This window comes from Debaryomyces fabryi (genome assembly GCF_001447935.2).
Source record: "Debaryomyces fabryi strain CBS 789 chromosome Unknown contig00073, whole genome shotgun sequence".
Taxonomy (NCBI): Eukaryota; Fungi; Ascomycota; class Pichiomycetes; order Serinales; family Debaryomycetaceae; genus Debaryomyces; species Debaryomyces fabryi.
This window is the reverse complement of record NW_015385499.1, coordinates 34,007-51,679: the sequence shown is the minus strand read 5'-3', so window position 1 is coordinate 51,679 and position 17,673 is coordinate 34,007. Positions and strand designations below refer to the sequence as shown.

The 17,673-nt window shown below is 34.8% G+C and overlaps 12 protein-coding genes across 12 annotated transcripts; 7 read left to right on the top strand and 5 right to left on the bottom strand.

Moving 5' to 3' along the window:
• Positions 1-262: 262 nt before the first annotated feature.
• On the top strand, positions 263-817 carry AC631_03430 (TRAPP subunit; the record flags this gene model as incomplete). Its single annotated transcript, XM_015612259.1, has 1 exon — positions 263-817. One exon carries the CDS (start codon positions 263-265, stop codon positions 815-817), a length of 555 nt encoding a protein of 184 aa, XP_015466941.1.
• A 52-nt stretch (positions 818-869) lies between these two features.
• GAL102 (Gal102p) lies at positions 870-1,958 on the bottom strand (the record flags this gene model as incomplete). The annotated part of the gene is made up of 1 exon (XM_015612258.1): positions 870-1,958. The coding sequence occupies one exon, from the start codon at positions 1,956-1,958 to the stop codon at positions 870-872; it is 1,089 nt and encodes a 362-aa protein (XP_015466940.1).
• A 497-nt stretch (positions 1,959-2,455) lies between these two features.
• GAL7 (UDP-glucose:hexose-1-phosphate uridylyltransferase) lies at positions 2,456-3,565 on the top strand (the record flags this gene model as incomplete). Its single annotated transcript, XM_015612257.1, has 1 exon — positions 2,456-3,565. One exon carries the CDS (start codon positions 2,456-2,458, stop codon positions 3,563-3,565), a length of 1,110 nt encoding a protein of 369 aa, XP_015466939.1.
• Positions 3,566-3,757: 192 nt separating this feature from the next.
• On the top strand, positions 3,758-4,729 carry ABP140 (Abp140p; the record flags this gene model as incomplete). The annotated part of the gene is made up of 1 exon (XM_015612256.1): positions 3,758-4,729. The coding sequence occupies one exon, from the start codon at positions 3,758-3,760 to the stop codon at positions 4,727-4,729; it is 972 nt and encodes a 323-aa protein (XP_015466938.1).
• A 1-nt stretch (position 4,730) lies between these two features.
• On the bottom strand, positions 4,731-5,609 carry AC631_03426 (uncharacterized protein; the record flags this gene model as incomplete). The annotated part of the gene is made up of 1 exon (XM_015612255.1): positions 4,731-5,609. One exon carries the CDS (start codon positions 5,607-5,609, stop codon positions 4,731-4,733), a length of 879 nt encoding a protein of 292 aa, XP_015466937.1.
• A 410-nt stretch (positions 5,610-6,019) lies between these two features.
• AC631_03425 (uncharacterized protein) lies at positions 6,020-7,381 on the top strand (the record flags this gene model as incomplete). Its single annotated transcript, XM_015612254.1, has 1 exon — positions 6,020-7,381. The coding sequence occupies one exon, from the start codon at positions 6,020-6,022 to the stop codon at positions 7,379-7,381; it is 1,362 nt and encodes a 453-aa protein (XP_015466936.1).
• A 53-nt stretch (positions 7,382-7,434) lies between these two features.
• Positions 7,435-8,136, bottom strand: AC631_03424 (NADHX epimerase; the record flags this gene model as incomplete). Its single annotated transcript, XM_015612253.1, has 1 exon — positions 7,435-8,136. One exon carries the CDS (start codon positions 8,134-8,136, stop codon positions 7,435-7,437), a length of 702 nt encoding a protein of 233 aa, XP_015466935.1.
• Positions 8,137-8,604: 468 nt separating this feature from the next.
• SEP7 (septin) lies at positions 8,605-10,374 on the top strand (the record flags this gene model as incomplete). The annotated part of the gene is made up of 1 exon (XM_015612252.1): positions 8,605-10,374. The coding sequence occupies one exon, from the start codon at positions 8,605-8,607 to the stop codon at positions 10,372-10,374; it is 1,770 nt and encodes a 589-aa protein (XP_015466934.1).
• Positions 10,375-10,860: 486 nt separating this feature from the next.
• AC631_03422 (karyopherin beta) lies at positions 10,861-13,461 on the top strand (the record flags this gene model as incomplete). The annotated part of the gene is made up of 1 exon (XM_015612251.1): positions 10,861-13,461. The coding sequence occupies one exon, from the start codon at positions 10,861-10,863 to the stop codon at positions 13,459-13,461; it is 2,601 nt and encodes an 866-aa protein (XP_015466933.1).
• A 635-nt stretch (positions 13,462-14,096) lies between these two features.
• On the top strand, positions 14,097-14,783 carry CWH8 (Cwh8p; the record flags this gene model as incomplete). The annotated part of the gene is made up of 1 exon (XM_015612250.1): positions 14,097-14,783. The coding sequence occupies one exon, from the start codon at positions 14,097-14,099 to the stop codon at positions 14,781-14,783; it is 687 nt and encodes a 228-aa protein (XP_015466932.1).
• Positions 14,784-14,974: 191 nt separating this feature from the next.
• AGE3 (Age3p) lies at positions 14,975-16,066 on the bottom strand (the record flags this gene model as incomplete). Its single annotated transcript, XM_015612249.1, has 1 exon — positions 14,975-16,066. One exon carries the CDS (start codon positions 16,064-16,066, stop codon positions 14,975-14,977), a length of 1,092 nt encoding a protein of 363 aa, XP_015466931.1.
• Positions 16,067-16,239: 173 nt separating this feature from the next.
• AC631_03419 (uncharacterized protein) lies at positions 16,240-17,106 on the bottom strand (the record flags this gene model as incomplete). The annotated part of the gene is made up of 1 exon (XM_015612248.1): positions 16,240-17,106. One exon carries the CDS (start codon positions 17,104-17,106, stop codon positions 16,240-16,242), a length of 867 nt encoding a protein of 288 aa, XP_015466930.1.
• Between the last annotated feature and the right edge of the window lie 567 nt (positions 17,107-17,673).

Here is a 17,673-nt window from a genome sequence, read left to right as displayed (position 1 = left end):
CTTTTTTAATTTTTTTAATTCTTCATATTCGAGAAAGCCAAAGTTGTATTAACTACTTATTGGTTGTATATCTATAATTGATATCTTTTTAGTTCAACGAAGCTTCAATAAAGGAACTTGTATTTAATTATACCTATTTGTTCTTTTGCAATCCAATACTATATAAATAATACTTGTTGAGGACACGAACGCGCTTATATACGAGTTTAAAGTTAATGTTCTATCAATTATTTCAAGCCATACAAGCAAGAACCTTGTACCAATGAAAGTCTATTCAATTTACATTCTAAATAAAGCAGGTGGTCTTATTTACCAAAATGATTTGAATCCAAGTTTGAATAAATTAGGTGCAAATGATTACCTTGTTTTAGCTGGTACCTTACATGGTGTTCATGCTATAGCTTCAAAGTTAACCCATTCAACAAATTTAAGCAAAGAGGATTCATCACATATAACACAGAATAACAATGCATCGCTAATTAACACCGGAAAGTCACAGAACTCAGATTCAAATAAGTCAGGGTTACAAAGCATTGAGACGGATTTTTTCAATCTATATATCTTTCAAACATTGACTGGTATAAAATTCATAATAGTAACGTCACCTAACCCAGTGGTGCACAATTTACAGCCTATAGAGAGTTTGGGAACTTCAAGTAAAGGTGAACTATCAAAACAATGCTTGCAAGTTAATGATATTTATAGACAGTTGTATATCCTTTATTCGGACTATGTTATGAAGGATCCATTCTATTCACTAGATATGCCTATAAAGAGTTTTCTTTTTGAAATGAGAGTAAAAGAACTTATATCTTGATGAAAATACCAACTTGTATATTATATCTATTAATAAATTAATGCATTACAGTCTATAAAAGAGAATCAATTAGACCAACTATACCACTTTTTAAGTCAATAGTTGGATTCCAACCAAACTTTTTAATCTTGTTATAATTGATGGAATATCTTGAGTCGTTATAATTTCTATCTTTCACAAATTCAATATAGTTTGAATAATCTAAATTTGACAAAGACAATTTCTTGTTCAAGTAAGTGTCACAGATAAATTTCACCAAAGACAAGTTGTCTATTTCATCTTCACTCCCAATATTAAACGTTTGATTTATTATCTGTTTCTCAGGATATGATGCAGATTGTTCTTCTCTAAATTTCATCCAAATCAATTCTATTCCCTGAATAAAATCTTGAATATGCAAATATGCTCTCTTATTTGAACCATCTCCATGAATCCTTATTTTATGAGCCATTTTATCTGATCTAGGATATTGTCTAACATAACACTGAAGTTTGCTTAACGTCATAGGAATGATTTTTTCAGGATACTGTCTTGGCCCATATACATTATTTGATCGTATACTTGCAATGGGTATTTTATAAGAATAATAATATGATTTGAGTATTAAGTCGCAAGCGGCCTTAGTCGCTGCATAAGGATTTGTAGGGTTTAGTTTACTCGATTCATCTACCCTCTCACCTTCATTCTGTTCCCCATACACTTCGTCGGTTGAAATGTGTATAAACCTGAAACGATCTTTAACCTCAGGAAATTTTGTTATTAATAATCTGGTACATTCTAGTAAATTTTGAGTTCCCAAAATATTATTCGCTGTGAAATATAACGGATTGGAAAAGGATCGATCAACGCAAGACTCAGCTGCAAAGTGTATAATATTAGTTATTCTGTTTTTTCTATACTCAGTGACTAAAAAGTTATAGAGAACTGGATATTCGGCTGATAAATCCATTTTGATAAAGTGAAAATTTGGATACTCCATAATTTTAGACAATGAACTAGTATTTTGGTTTGTTGCATAATTCAATTTATCTATGCATGTAAAATGATAGTTTGGATATCGAATAACGAAATACTCCAAAAAGTGCGATCCTATGAAGCCAGCACCGCCAGTAACTAAGAAATATTCATCATAATCAGGCATGACACTATACTGTATTTTTTTAATCTATAGACCTGAATCTGAGATCTAAAAGTTTAGAAATAGTTCTTTTTTCTAATGAAGCAGCATAGGAGCAAACCAATTCTTCGAAAATGCAACGTTACATTCTTATCGGAGGTCTATATTGTCAACGATACAACGTTACATTCATATAGTATGGAATACACGGTGAATTAGATGTAAAAAGTATTTCCGAAACTCTAATAGGAAATTATGCACCGACATTTTTCTCCTCAGCTGCATGAAGAATTAAACCGAACATTCGTAATGTTAAGCAAAAAAGAAAAAGTGCATGTGGGGCAGTGACACAAAACAAACTACTATAAATGGAGAAATTAAAATCGATGTAACGTTGCAATAGAATTTTAACATCATGATACGAAGGAATTCCCTCCAAATTATAAATAAAGCCAAAGGAAATGAAATTAATTTTGAAAAGAATTATACAACTATATTTTAAAATTTAAAGAATCCATACAATGACTGAACAATTTGATTTTACAAATCATTCTCATCGTCGTTTTAATCCGTTATCGAATACATACGTTTTGTGCTCCCCACATAGAGCTAAAAGACCATGGCAAGGTGCTAAAGAAGAGCTTAAGAAATCAGACTTACCTAGTTTCGATCCTAAATGTTATTTATGCCCTGGAAATATAAGGGCTACGGGTGATTCTAATCCAAAATATGAAAATACGTATATCTTTCCAAATGACTACCCTGCTGTCAGGGTTGATCAACCCGACTATCTTGAAGACACGCAGGAAATTGAAAAAGCGTCTCCATTAAAAGCTAAATTATTTAAGACTCAAGGGGTGAAAGGAAAATGTTTTGTGATTTGCTTCAGTCCAAACCATAATTTAACTTTACCTTTGATGTCTACTGAAGAGATTGTTTGTGTTATTAAATCATGGAGGTCGTTATATGAAGATTTAAAAAAGGAAGCACAGGAAGGTCCTGTTAAATATAAATATTTGCAAATATTCGAAAACAGGGGGTTTGCTATGGGTTGTTCTAATCCTCATCCTCATGGTCAAGCTTGGTGTTTAGACACTATTCCAACAGAGGTTGATCATGAAATAAAAAATATGACGAATTATCACAACGAATCCCATTCTCATATGCTTGGAGATTATGTTGAATTAGAATTAAAGGAAAGGGAAAGATTGGTTTTAGAAAACGATTCGTTTATTGTTGTTGTTCCATATTGGGCATTGTGGCCTTTTGAAACCCTTTTAATTTCAAAAGAACACTTACGTTCTATTGCAGATTTTACTGACAAGCATAATAAAGATTTGGCTTCGATCTTAAAGAAATTAACTACCAAATACGATAATCTCTTTAATACAAGTTTCCCATATTCTATGGGTATACACCAAGCACCTTTAAATGGTACAGACGAGGAAAAGAATAACTCTTGGTTCCATATGCACTTCTATCCTCCTTTATTAAGATCGGCCACTGTTAAGAAGTTCTGTGTTGGATTTGAAATGTTAGGCGAATCACAAAGAGACTTAACAAGTGAACAAGCTGCATCGAGATTACAGGATTTAGATGGTGAAAAGCATTATTTGAGTAAATTGAACTAGTTATTCAATACATTGAATTAGATTTCTTACATATAAATAAAATCTATAGCTGATGATAACATAAATATCTGCAACTACTCCTGCATATTAATAGAGAATTTTTTTTTTTTTAACTATTTTTCATGCTGTAGATTTGGTTGGCATCAGAGTAGAAGTTTGATATCGATAGGATAAAGTATCATAATAGGTATAATGACCGTTGTCGAGGATGCCCCGTTAATTAAGGATAGTAAGCCACCTTTAGATTCTAGAATAGGTAGAGATACTCCGTTTACCTTTGGTCAGAGATTTTTAGATGACGAAGAAAATGTTTTTGATCATAATGCATGGGACCACGTAGAATGGGGCGAAGAACAAGTTAAACAAGCAGAAGAACTCATTGCAAAGCAATATGATAATCCTGTTAAAGATTTTGACAAAAAATTATATAATGCTAACCCAGCCAAGTACTGGGATATTTTTTATAAAAATAATAGAGAGAATTTCTTCAAAGATAGAAAATGGTTACAAATAGAGTTTCCGTCCTTATATAAAGTTACAGGTGAAGGTTATGATAAACCAACTACTATTTTAGAAATTGGTTGTGGTGCTGGAAATACTTTCTTTCCTATATTGAATCAAAATAAGAATCCAAATTTAAAAATCGTAGGATGTGATTACCTGAAAGTCGCAGTCGACTTAGTTAAGTCTAACGAAAACTATCCAGAGAGCAACGCGAAAGGTATTGCTTATTCGTCAGTATGGGATTTGGCCAATCCAGATGGTGTAATTCCAGAAGACTTAGAACCACATTCTGCAGACATTATTATAATGGTTTTCGTGTTCCTGGCCTTACACCCTGATCAATGGGTGCATGCGGTTAACAACTTAGCAAAGATTTTAAAACCAGGAGGGGAAATACTATTCAGGGATTATGGTAGGTATGATTTAGCACAAGTTAGGTTTAAGAAGGGTAGATTGTTAGATGATAACTTTTACATTAGAGGTGACGGAACAAGAGTGTATTTTTTCACGGAAGGGGAATTGAGAGAAATTTTTTGCAAGAATGGCCCATTTGTAGAAGAGAAAATCGCTACAGATAGGAGATTATTAGTTAATAGAAAGAAACAATTAAAAATGTATCGTAACTGGTTGCAAGCTGTATTTAAAGGGAAGAGCGAATAAGTCATATAGTTGAATAAGTACTAAATAGAACAATAATGTATAGAAAATTATCCAAATGTTTAAACAATTCCCATACATTAATTATTTCTTTATTAATTATAGATTCCACATTAATACCATGAATGTAAATTGAGCCTACCTTATCAGTATTGTTGCTCATAAGGTCCGGTAGATACTGTTCTAATATATTTTTAAGAAGAATAGCTTCGCCCGTATCACTATATGGATAAATTGGAGCATGAATTATTGTTGCAGATCCAGGTATATATATCTTAACTGGTAGCTTTTGAAACTTTTTTCGTATAGGAATGATTTTCTTGTTTATTTGATTGAATGACTTTAAATTATGCGTCCTGATGGCATTCCATAATTCGTCTGAGTCCTTTTCACTCAAATTCATTATCGGTTTAGAATTGCCATTTATTACAAAACATGATTGTTTCAACTGATTGACTATAACTTCTTTAAGAAGTCTATTATAATTAATTGAGTTATCATCGTCAGTGTATGTAAAAGGAATTACCTGATCTGTGGGATAGTCATCTGAAAACCTTAACGTAAGTTTCCACGAACTGTCCTCCCGATTTTGGATTATACTAGACAAATGCAAAAGATCATATAAAACGCCAATTGGTAGATTCCATTTTATTGGTACTGTTTCATATTCTAACCATACTGGCATATTCTTGATCCGCTCGTTATACTGTTGAAAATAAGCTATAACCGAAGGAAAATATATGGGGAAATACGAATTGCGGTATGCTGTAATTAGGAACTCCTTAGGATCTTCATTGTTATCATCCTCCATTAAAATCTTAATATTAATTGATCCATTCCACAACTTATCCTTGATTTCTATTAACTCATTACTGGACTGCATTGATATTCTGTTTTGTGTATAGGTACTGCTGGCTTGTGTAAATTTGAGTTCACAATTCGATGCTACATTAGCATAGATCTATTAATAGGGAAAACAATAAAAGATTAACCCGCCTGTACTTGTTAAACCGTAAAAGAGGTAATTAACAATTGAATCTATTCCCTAAATGCCGTAAATAAGCTTCGGTCTTGTATTTAAAAAAGTTGCTTGGGGATATTTTCTAAATCGAGGTGCGAGAGCCAGCACTATTAGAATTCACATCATCACATTTTCTAGATATATAAGTTTGTAACCTCAGCTGAAACATGATAAATAATTGATAAGCCCTCCTCAATATAACTTGCATTCTCCGGTATTTATACTATTTATATGGTATGACAATAACATCTTCAAAACAACGGTTAAGTACTATGGATATTCCAGATCCAATTCCTGCTAACTTGCATAATTTAGATTTATCATATGCTATTGATACATTTCAAGTTGGCAGTTATAAAATGGAAGATCTTCCTCCAACATTACCTGTATTCAATAGAAAAACTGGAAGTATTATGAGGAATGTTAAAGGAAGAAGAGTAACAAGTATGCCCATATTGTCAAGTAACTCTAAATGTTTACCAGAATTACCATCTAAAACTGAAGCTGAATTAGGAATGGAACTACATATGAAGAGATCTGTATCAATGTTTCCACAAAACAACCATCTGCAAGAATCCTTCAAGGCTCAATCCCTAGAAAGTACCAAGGTCGATAAGGACCTGATTTCTGCGACTGCGAAAAGTGCGCCAATTACTGAAGAGACTGATAGTCTTTTCTCTCGAACCAGCATTATGGATTCTACGTCTGCATCATCTGTGCCAAGTAACGAGTATACAGAAATTAGCATAAACTCAAGAAAGATCATTTTCGAATTAAATGACAATTTTATTGATGACAGCTCATCAAGCATATATTCAGAAGTTAATGAGATTGAGGATGATACTTTGGAAGAGATATATGCAGTGGAGATGTGTCTAGAAGAGCCTGAATTGGGTAGTATTTTTGATAGAATAAGCTTAGGTGATAGTTTATGGGATTCTGATAAAGAAAGCGTGAAAGGTCAGCCAACAACAGGAAGCTATGCAAGCACTTCTATTTTAGAGTATTACAATACTCCTAGCACCGAGAAAGTTGGAGTTCATACATCTTCTAAGCAGATAAATTTATCCCTGATTGATTGTAAGAAAGTTCTTCCTAGCTTACCACATTCTCCGGTCGATAATGGCCTAGTATTACCTAAAGTGAGAAAGACTAGAATAACAAGGCCAGCATCAATGTTCTCTATGACAAATCAGAGTAATTTTTCAACATTTACAGGATCAAAAAGTGTACATGAAAGTAAACGAGATATGAAAGTGGCTATCAATGGTTCTATCGACGTTTGTCTCGATTCTAGTAATGATTACAGTTATTCGAGGTATTCTATCGGAACATCTAAACCTAGAGCTACATCTACATCATTTTTGAGCCCTACTTTGAGTAGCGTGAACACCTCCTACTCAAACGTGATTTCACCAAGAGCATCTACACAACATTTTAATACATCCAAACCAAGAGCATTGTCTACAAATCTCATGAATACTACCCAGTATCGTGGTATTAAAACTATACCCCAAGACGAGGAATCGTCTGCTGAATCACGTAAGCCCAATGTAGGACGCTCGGTATCTGCATTCCTAGCATCGACATTTAGAGCGTTCAGTTCAGAATTAAGTACAATCACGAAAAAATAACTTCATATTTTGCATTAAAGTATTTATAAATCATAATGATTAATAAGTATATGTTATAACTTTACAATTAGTTCATCGCCCTTGTACAATTTGACTAAATCTTCAATATCATATTTTTGAGCAATTTTTTGATTGATAAATCTCCCCCCTAAATAATGAACTCTTCCCTCCTTCAAGAAATGCTCGGAACAAGGTTTAGGTGCCGTAAGACTTATCAACATTGTAGAATTAATATCAACGTCAATTGGTCCTTTATCGACATCCCATCCCGATGGAATATCAACCGAAACTATATCTGGAAGGCTTGAATGATTTATTGATAAATACTTAATTAACTCACCGAATGGCTCACGGATAGGTGGTTTGAACGAAAATCCAAAGAGCGAATCCACAATTATTTTCACTGACTTAGGGGATTCTAAAAGTGATTTAACCTCTTCAAGGTTCTCAATCTCGGGAACTTCCAAATCTTGTAACTGTTTTGATAAATTCTTATACAATTCGTTCTTCGTAGACTTCTTCGGGTAATATAATACCGGATCATAACCCCAAATCTTCAAGTGTCTCGAAGCTACCAACCCATCACCCCCATTATTTCCTGGACCGACAAGCATCAAAACTTTATTAGAAGAGGCAGTTGCTGGAGGATATTGTTTATAAATCGCTTGTGCTACTGAAAGACCTGCCAATTCCATCAATTGATCAATAGAAAATGCTCCGGTCGACATTAACTCTTGATCTAATTGAGATGCCATTTTAGAAGACAATGTTTTGAATGTATTGCGAATCATTGATGTATGTATTTGCAGAACTTTGATATACCAGAAGCAAACAATTTAATAAATTTTTGGGCCATATATAGTGGAATGATTATAGTAACCTGGAACCTCATTTTTTGTCATGTACTATGAAGAGCAATGAGATTCAAATTGCGATTTTACAGTTCATTGAAGTTATTTTTTTCGATTCCTTCCTACTAACTTCAAAGTGTATTATCAACTCCCTCAGTTAATACTATCACCATAATAGAGACATAAGGAGGATGAACAGGGTCATGGTACCTGATATGTTGCATTTATGTCAAATAATTACGTAATTAAATGACGCGTGTTGTCGTGCAAATGGTTCGTTACACAAAAATGTCGAAAATAAACATAAATCGAGCTGAAATAATTGAACACGTTATGTATACATAGACATAATTAAGCAAAGAGATACAAAACATGGATCAACTGTATACATTTGACTCGCCATCGATGACGAGTCATTCCCCAATGATTAACTATAGAAAAGATGCTAAGAAGGGGGTTAAATTTACATTTATGGTCGTTGGAGAGATGGGTACAGGGAAAACAACATTTGTCAATAGTTTGTTGAACAAGAAGGTGATGTCGCATCGTTATGAAGATAATAATGGAGAGCAGTATGATACCAAGACTTTGGCGTTTACTTCAGCCAAATCTATTGCATTGCCCAATACAGCCGTGTTGACAAGAAATGATTTCAATCCTTCGAGTGCTAACGAAGAACCTGGGATCGCGTTGACAGAGACAAAGGTCGAGATAGTTGATGACGATAACATGAAATTGTACTTGAATATTATTGATACACCAGGGTTTGGAGAAAATTTGAATAATGAAATATGTTTTGTTGAGATCGAGAATTATTTGAAGCAACAGTTTGATTTGGTATTGGCAGAGGAAACTAGAATCAGAAGAAATCCAAGATTTGTAGACACAAGAGTCCATGTAATGCTTTACTTTATTACTGCCACTGGACATGGGTTAAGAGAAATTGACATAAGCTGTATGAAAAGGTTATCGAAATATGTCAATATTTTACCAGTTATTAGCAAGGCCGATACGTTTACTGAGGCTGAATTGAGACACTTCAAACAGCAGGTTAAGGTTGATATTGAAAAATTCAATGTTCCTATTTTCCAGTTCGACAATTCCTTATCTGAATACGACGAAGAAGAGGATTACGACTTGATACAAGAATGCAAGTATTTGTCGTCATTGCAACCTTTTGCAGTAATATCATCTGAAGATGAGTATGAAATCACAGATCCTAAGACTGGAGAATCGAAAATTACGAAAGCCAGACAATACCCATGGGGTTTGGTAGATATAAATAATCCAAAATACAGTGACTTTACAACTTTAAAATCGGTCCTTTTGGGAACTCACTTACAGGATTTTAAGGACTTGACCCACGATTTCTTATATGAGACTTATAGAACCGAAAGATTATCTAAGGTCACCGGAAGAATTGACGATGATGACGATGACCGAGAATTCCATGAAAGTTACGAAGAACAACCTTATGATGAGTCTTTCCTGAAGGACAGCACTACTATTCCATCATTATCTAATTTGGCTCAATTAACATCCTCGAATCCATTAAATGGCTTTGGTGATAACCATTCCATTAATTCTACTTCCTCATCAAAGGTTAATAAATCTATGTTATTAGACGGAGCAGAGGAATCTAGTGAAATGCCATCGCCTAAGTTAAGAGACAATGCATCCACGTCGTCGAGATCCACCATATCTCTCGAAAATGCCCCACAAACCAGAAACTTAAACTCAAATAATGCTGCTTTCAAGAGATTGTCAATAGCACCACAACGTAACCAATTAAGACAAATTTCGGAAACTGTCCCATACGTTATAAGACACGAAAGAATCTTAGAAAGACAACAGAAGTTAGAAGAAATGGAAATGGCTAGTGCGAAGGAATTGTCCTCCAGAGCTGCATTATTGGAGCAAAAAGCTGCAGCCTTGAAGGCGAAGGAAAGATTGATGATGAAGAAATTAGAGGCAGAAAGATTAAGACAAGCTGGCGGAGATGCCAGTGATGCTGCTTCTCAAAGATCTCAACAATACCACTACAACAATGAACATGAATTTAATAACAGCGACGCTAATTATTCTGTAATTCAGAAAGAAGAAACGTTGACTGATTTACATTCAATTGTAAGTCAAAAATAGACATTTTACGAAATTTTTTAAACTCATTCGAGCGAATTGTAGTACTCTATTTATACATTTTTCTCTATGTTTATAGGAATATATTAGACCATGATCTAAAATCTGTACCAGTTCTTATATTCGTGGTTATGAACAAGAAATTTTTTTTGGTCGAATTTGATAAAGTACACGTCCGTAGTTTTTTTGCCCGTCCTTCGAATTCAACAGCTAAAGCATAGCAAGAAATTATTTATTAGATATAAGATCTACTTTTTAGTAAAATCAGTTGGTCTAAAGGTCAATTAAGATATCTTTTAGACAAAATTTCTTTAGTTGTTTATTTTACTGAGTAATTAACGAAGTTGAATCTTGAATACCCTTATTTTTAGGCATTTGTTTCTTAAGATCCTGATCTTGTATTTGAATAACGATTAGAACGAATCGGGCTAAATAATTATAGAATCCATTCAGGAGGTATTACATTGAAAAGAGACGACACAGAACAAAATGGATATTCTTCAAATATTAGAAAATGCATTATTAAATCCAGATGCAGCAAAGAGAACTGAAGCAGAACGCCAATTGGACGAGGCCGCTAAGAATCATTTTGTTGAATACATAGGATTACTTACCGATGCGTTGGCTAATGAGGAAGCCAAGACTGAAGTGAGAATGTTGGCGGGTATTGGCCTTAAGAACCAGTTGACTTCAAAAGAGCAGAAAACCAGATTAGAGCAACATAACAGATGGATTTCGTTAGAAGTGACAGCAAAGAATAAGATAAAGGAAACTTCAATGAAGGCGTTATTGACTACTGATGATAGAGTTGCAGGTTCTGCAGCACAGTTGGTAGCAGCTATTGCAGATATAGAATTGCCAAGAAACGAATGGCCAGAGTTGATTCCAATTATAATTGAGAACACTAAAACTGACAGGCCAGTAAATGTTAAGCGTGCTTCTTTATTAGCAATTGGTTACATTTGTGACACTGCTGATCCTAATAATCCAACTATTGTGGCACAAGCTAACGGTATTTTGATCGCTATCATTCAAGGGGTTCAAAGCAACGAGCCTTCGAAAATCGTGAGATTAACAGCATTAAATGCTTTGGTTAACTCTTTGGAATTCATTAAGTTTAATTTTGAAAGAGAAGGTGAAAGAAACTACATCATGCAAGTTGTATGTGAAGCTACACAAGCCGATGACAGCGAATTACAAGCCAGCGCGTTTGGATGTCTTGCAAGAATCATGTCTTTATACTACCGATTCATGGCTTTGTATATGGAAAAGGCTTTGTACGGCTTAACCGTTTCTGGTATGCAAAGTGCTGATGAAAGGGTGGCTTGTATGGCCGTTGAATTCTGGTCTACTGTATGTGAGGAAGAATTAGAAATAACCTTACAAAGAGAAGAATATGGTATTGAAGCACAACCTGAATTGGTAAGCTATAACTTTGCTCTTGTTGCTATTCAAGATGTATTACCTACATTATTGACTTTGTTAACTAGACAAAATGAAGATCCAGAAGATGACGATTGGTCAGTTGCTATGGCAGCAGGCTCATGCTTACAATTATTTGCTCAGAATACTGGGAATTATGTTGTCGAAGCCACATTACAATTCGTTGCAGCTAATATTGGAAACACGACCGACTGGCGTGCCCGTGAAGCATCTGTTATGGCGTTTGGATCTATTTTAGATGGTCCTGATCGTGAACAATTAAGAAGTTTAATCGGTCAAGCCTTAGAGCCAATATTATTACTTATCAAGGATGAGTCATTACATGTGAAAGAAACAGTTGCATGGTGCTTAGGTAGAATTGCTGATTTAGTTGTCGACGCTATCGATATCAACCAGCATTTGCAAAGTCTTTTGGAAGCATTGGTTACCGGATTGCAAGATCATCCTAAAGTGTCGACTAATTGTTGTTGGACATTAATGAATTTATTAGAACAATTATGTTCTGATGGACCAAAACAAGAAACAACAGTGATGTCTCCATACTATCAGACTATTGTGCCAATATTGGTACAATTATCTAATAAATCGGATAATGAATACAGTTCTAGGGCTTCAGCATATGAGGCGTTATCAACATTTGTTATATACAGTGGTAACGATTCTATGCCAATCATCCAAAATCTTGCTAGTGAAGTCTTAAACCGTTTAGAATCCACTATTGGAATGCAGCAACAAGTTCTCACTAGCGAAGATAAGGCTAACTTAGAAGAATTGCAAGTCAACATATTATCTTTATTAACTAATATTATTAGGAGATTGAGTAATGAAGTCTCTCAGGCCTCTGATAATTTGATGTCGATGTTTTTGAAATTATTAGAAGCTCAAGAACCAAATGCTTTAATCGAAGAAGATATCTTCATAGCGATTTCTGCAGTGGCCGGTGCAACTGGCCAAAACTTCTTGAAGTACATGGATGCTTTCTTGCCATTTTTAACTAAGGCCTTACAAAACACAGAGTCCCCTACTTGTAATACTGCAGTTGGATTGGTTGCAGATTTGTCTCATTCCTTAGGAACTTCAATTTTGCCATACTTAGAAGGCTTAATGAATATTTTGGGCGCTAACTTGAATAATACTGAAGTCAAGAGAGACTTGAGACCAGTTATATTGTCCTGCTTTGGTGATATTGCAACCTCAATTGGTAGCAACTTCCAACCCTACACAGATTTTGTAATGCAAATATGTATTTCTGCTTCTAGCATTGAACCAGAAGATAGCTCTATGGAAACTATTGATTATGTTTTGAATGTTAAAGAGTCTGTTTTAGATTGTTACGTCGGTATTGTCGGAGGATTGCATGATAATCCACAAGCAATTTATCCTTATGTTGCACCAATTTTCCAATTTTTACAATTGGTCTCTTTAGATATTAATATGTCAACCACAGACTCAGTTGCCAGATCTGCTACAGGTTTATTGGGTGATATAGGTGCTATGTTTCCTTCTGGTGAATTCAAGCAAGCCTACATGCAATCCTGGGTTACAGAATTTATTAAGAAGGCAAGATCAAATCCAATTTTCCTGCAATCCACGAAGGATACTGCAAGATGGGCGAGGGATCAACAAAAGAGACAAATTAATATGTAATTTATCTAATTTACTTAGATGATTTGTTTCCTTTCCTCGTATCATTGAGTTGCTTTCTGTCGCTTGGATATCTCTGATATTTTTATAACATACATTTTCTCATATATACTATTGACATGTTTTCTTTCTGACATGTTTCTATCTCTCTTATTCTCTTGTCTTATAATCTCTTACTCTTGATGTCCTCTAATGTCTCATACTCACCTCTAATACCTACCTCTTTATTTCTTATTGAAATTTTACTCTACCTTAATATCTTTTGTGCATATATATATCATTCATGACTTCTTTTATTATTTTGCATCTCTTATTCTGATTATTTATCTTCATTATATGAATTATTTTAGATTATATTAACTCATCCATAGGTTACAATAAATAAGTATTCCAAATATTTACTGTCTAATATTCGCCATGACGAAATTTGTACGCGCTAGATTTTCAATGGGTATGAATTGATATTCTTCACTTTCATTTGTATACGTCAAAAAGGGTTGACGGTAGTCAAACTCAAGCATATAAAGGTTTTCTTAGCTCCTTTTTGTTCATTAGAGACTAATAGAGCATTGTTTCTTGTCGCTTTGAGTAAATATTCATATCAAAAATAATCGATACAAGAACGAAATAATACCACAATGGTTTCTGCTACCCCATTAGAGATGGCGTATAACCCAATACCGTTTGATCATACTTATATTTTATACGACCCGAATGATTTAATATCAATGGCTTCAGTTCAAATGACGCTTTTACCGATATATATTATGGTGTTCTATACCGCCTGGTTCTTGATTACTCGAGAAATTGAGCCAGTGGTAATAGTTGGTGGGCATTTAATTGGTGAAGTCGCTAACAAAGTCATTAAAAAGGTTATTAAACAACCAAGGCCAGATTTTCATAAAGATTTCGGTAGTGGGTCGTATAGTTTGTCTTTTGGTATGCCGTCTGCACATTCTCAGTTCATGGGATTATTTGGAGCATATTTTGTATGTATCTTCTTGTTCAGGATGTATCATCTAACGCGCTTACAGAGGCAATTCGGCTGTTTAGTGTTGGTGGTATCTTCTACAGCAGTTGCATTTTCAAGAGTTTATTTATTGTATCATACCATTCCGCAAGTGATTGTTGGTATTTTGTTCGGCACTTTCCTAGGCATTTTCTATTTCATTTTAACTTCGATTGCTAGAGAGGTTGGTATCGTGGATTGGGTGTTAAATTGGCCTATTGTAAAGTATTTTTATGTCAAAGATTCATATTTTCATTGCTATCAAACATTTGAAGATGAATACGGTTCATATCTAAGACGTAAAAATGCCCGTTAATCTTAACTTGACTTGTTCGAGTATTGCATTGATTGTCATCTAATACTAAGAGATAAAACAATTTACATAAATAAAAAGTGTATATATATATATTTATCAGTTAATATCAGGTATTAAAATTAAAATGATTGTAGAAAAAATGGAAGTAAAATATGTAGAACTGTAGGTTCTTCGCTAGTTTTTCAAAAGATTTAAAACTCATCCCATTTATCATCGTTCTTCCAATCGTCATCTTTCTTGGATTTACCACCACTTAAGCCATCCAATTTGGTCTTTTGTTCTGGCTTTTGAAATCCAAAGGCTGGCTTTACTCCTTCTGATTCATCTTGTACACTTAACCCTTCAAAGAGCTTACCGAACTTAGAATCAGGTGCACCGTGTTCATTGGTAAACTTTTGGAATGTTTCTTGGCCATATTTACCAGTTTCCTGCATCTTTTGACCAAACTGAGCCATAGCTCTCTTAGCTTCACCACTTAATTCACTTTCTTGTAATTGATTAATACCTGGCTTGATAACACTTTCATGCACTTCGTTTACTGATTTAGCAACCGTAGTGGAGAATAATCCCCAGCCTTTGGATAAGGTTCCAAATGGGTCACTTTGAAAGCTATCTATAGTAAATCCAGATAAAGATCCACCTTGTTTAGAGGACTGAGTAGCTGGTGTATTACCAAATCCACCATACTTACCACCTTGCGAAGGAGGTAAGTCATCTGGTCTACTCCCGTTCTTTGAACCTAATTCAGCAAAGTAGGATTCATTATTTTGTTTTTGTTCACTTGACAAAGGAGTTCCACGGCGAGACTGAATCTTTTCTTGCTGCTTAGGAGCAGCGTTCGAAGTATTATTGTCGCTTGATGAAGTCGAGTTAATGTCTGGTAATGATTGCTCAGAATGATCCTTTGGTGTAAATTCCTTTCCTTCAATTTCGCAAGTTAATTTCTCCTTGTAATCTTCAGCAACATAGTTATCATATTTCAACTTAGCTTCCAACTTCAAGTCCACACCATTTTCGGTGAAGTAATTTTTCAACTTTTCATTTCCACCCTTCTCCATTCTCAAAACCTCCTCTGGCTTAAATTGGTCCATGGTAATAGATCTAACAAATGAAATATGAACACCTAAGCCTCTATGTATACCAGCACATTCAAGACAAATGAAAATCCCAAACTTTGGTGATGCCCATTGAGGGTTTGGTGCACCACAATCACAACATGTCTTGTTGGACCCGTTTTTCTGTAATACTAATAATTTTCTTCGAGTTTCTGGATCAATAGACATCGTGATCTAATATATACTATGTTTTTCAGAAATTTATTTCTAAAATAAGATGCCTATGATTACTATTAATGAAATAAATTGAGTAGTTCATCATTGATCGAAAGTGTTGATATCAAAACGCGTTCATATTACACAGGCACACGACTGCTTTATTACTATAGACTACTATATGCTTATAACTTATTAACTTGTTGAGTGTTCAACTCAGTAAGCTTTACTGGATACAAGTGGCTTGTGGAATTATTACCAGTATGCCATGCTGCACCATCAACAATTTGTACTGTACCACTAACATAGCTTGCTGCAGGCGAAAATAAATAAACTGTAGCTTCGGCAATATCTCTGGTAGTACCCAATCTTCCCAATGGAATCTTTGAGATAAAACTGTCGAGATCAGGAACCAATCTCTTCAAACCTTCAGTACCTTCAATCCCCCCTGGGGCGATACAATTACTTCTAATACCAAGAGGACCCAATTCGACAGCCAAAGCATTGGATAAGGCATCAACACCTGCCTTAGCAGCGGCAACATGGATTTGGAATGGAATACCATAGTAGTGCAATGTGGCACTAACAAAGATTATAGAACCTTTATTTTTCTTTAATTGCTCAAAACATGCTTTCACGGTGTTGAAAGAACCCAATAAGTCGATTGACACCACTGATTTGAATGCATTACTAGACAAATGATTGAAATCACTCAAGAAGTTACCAGCGGCACCAGCAATAACAAAATCAATTCTTCCTAATTGCTGTACGGTGTTCTCCACAGCTTTCGCAATCGAATTTACATCTCTAACATCAGTATTTGGACATGCAATGACCTTACAATCCGGTCTCAATTCATCCATCTCTCTGGCCGCTTGTCTAGTTTTCTCTGGGTTTCTACCTACTATAGCTGCGTTAGCACCCAAAAGGATCATTGCTTCAGCTTGTACTCGGCATATGGTTCCAGCTCCTCCAGTCACAAACACAACTTTTCCCTTAAATAAATCAGGCTTCCAAGAACCATTAGTGACAAATGATTGATCTAATACCATGTTGTCTTACTTTTTGGATTCTTTAGCTAAGAAGAAGATGGAATATGGATATCTATATATGAATCTTTTCAACCCCGCGATAAATTTCCACCGAGGTTAAAAAAGCCGAGGCTGATATTCACACTTCATAAAATTGAGTAGTAAAGGTTGTATAAACTAGTTCATGGATCCTAGCCTCTTAGATGAACATGGTACATATATTAAGATGACTAGGAAAGTTTCGTGTGGTTTAATCTCAAGGATTAAAGTATGCCGAAATTTTTTACCTACTCGAATCAAATGAGAGGAAAACCAAGAGTGATGATCTATGGGCTCGGAGGCATCAAGGAAATGCGGTTAAAAGCATTTTCTGATGATTTTGTAATTCTGTGTATGTATGTATACTTCTTGACTACAGATATTTTGGAAGCTCAGAGGTTGCCAAGACAGCTTTTAGATATTGATAGCCGGAAAAAGTCTGGGAATCTGCTATTGCATATGCCAGAGACTGTGAAGAATTGAGTTCCAATACTCTGGTAGTCATGTATTCAACCTGGCGACGGTGGATGATAATATAACTGCTGTTAT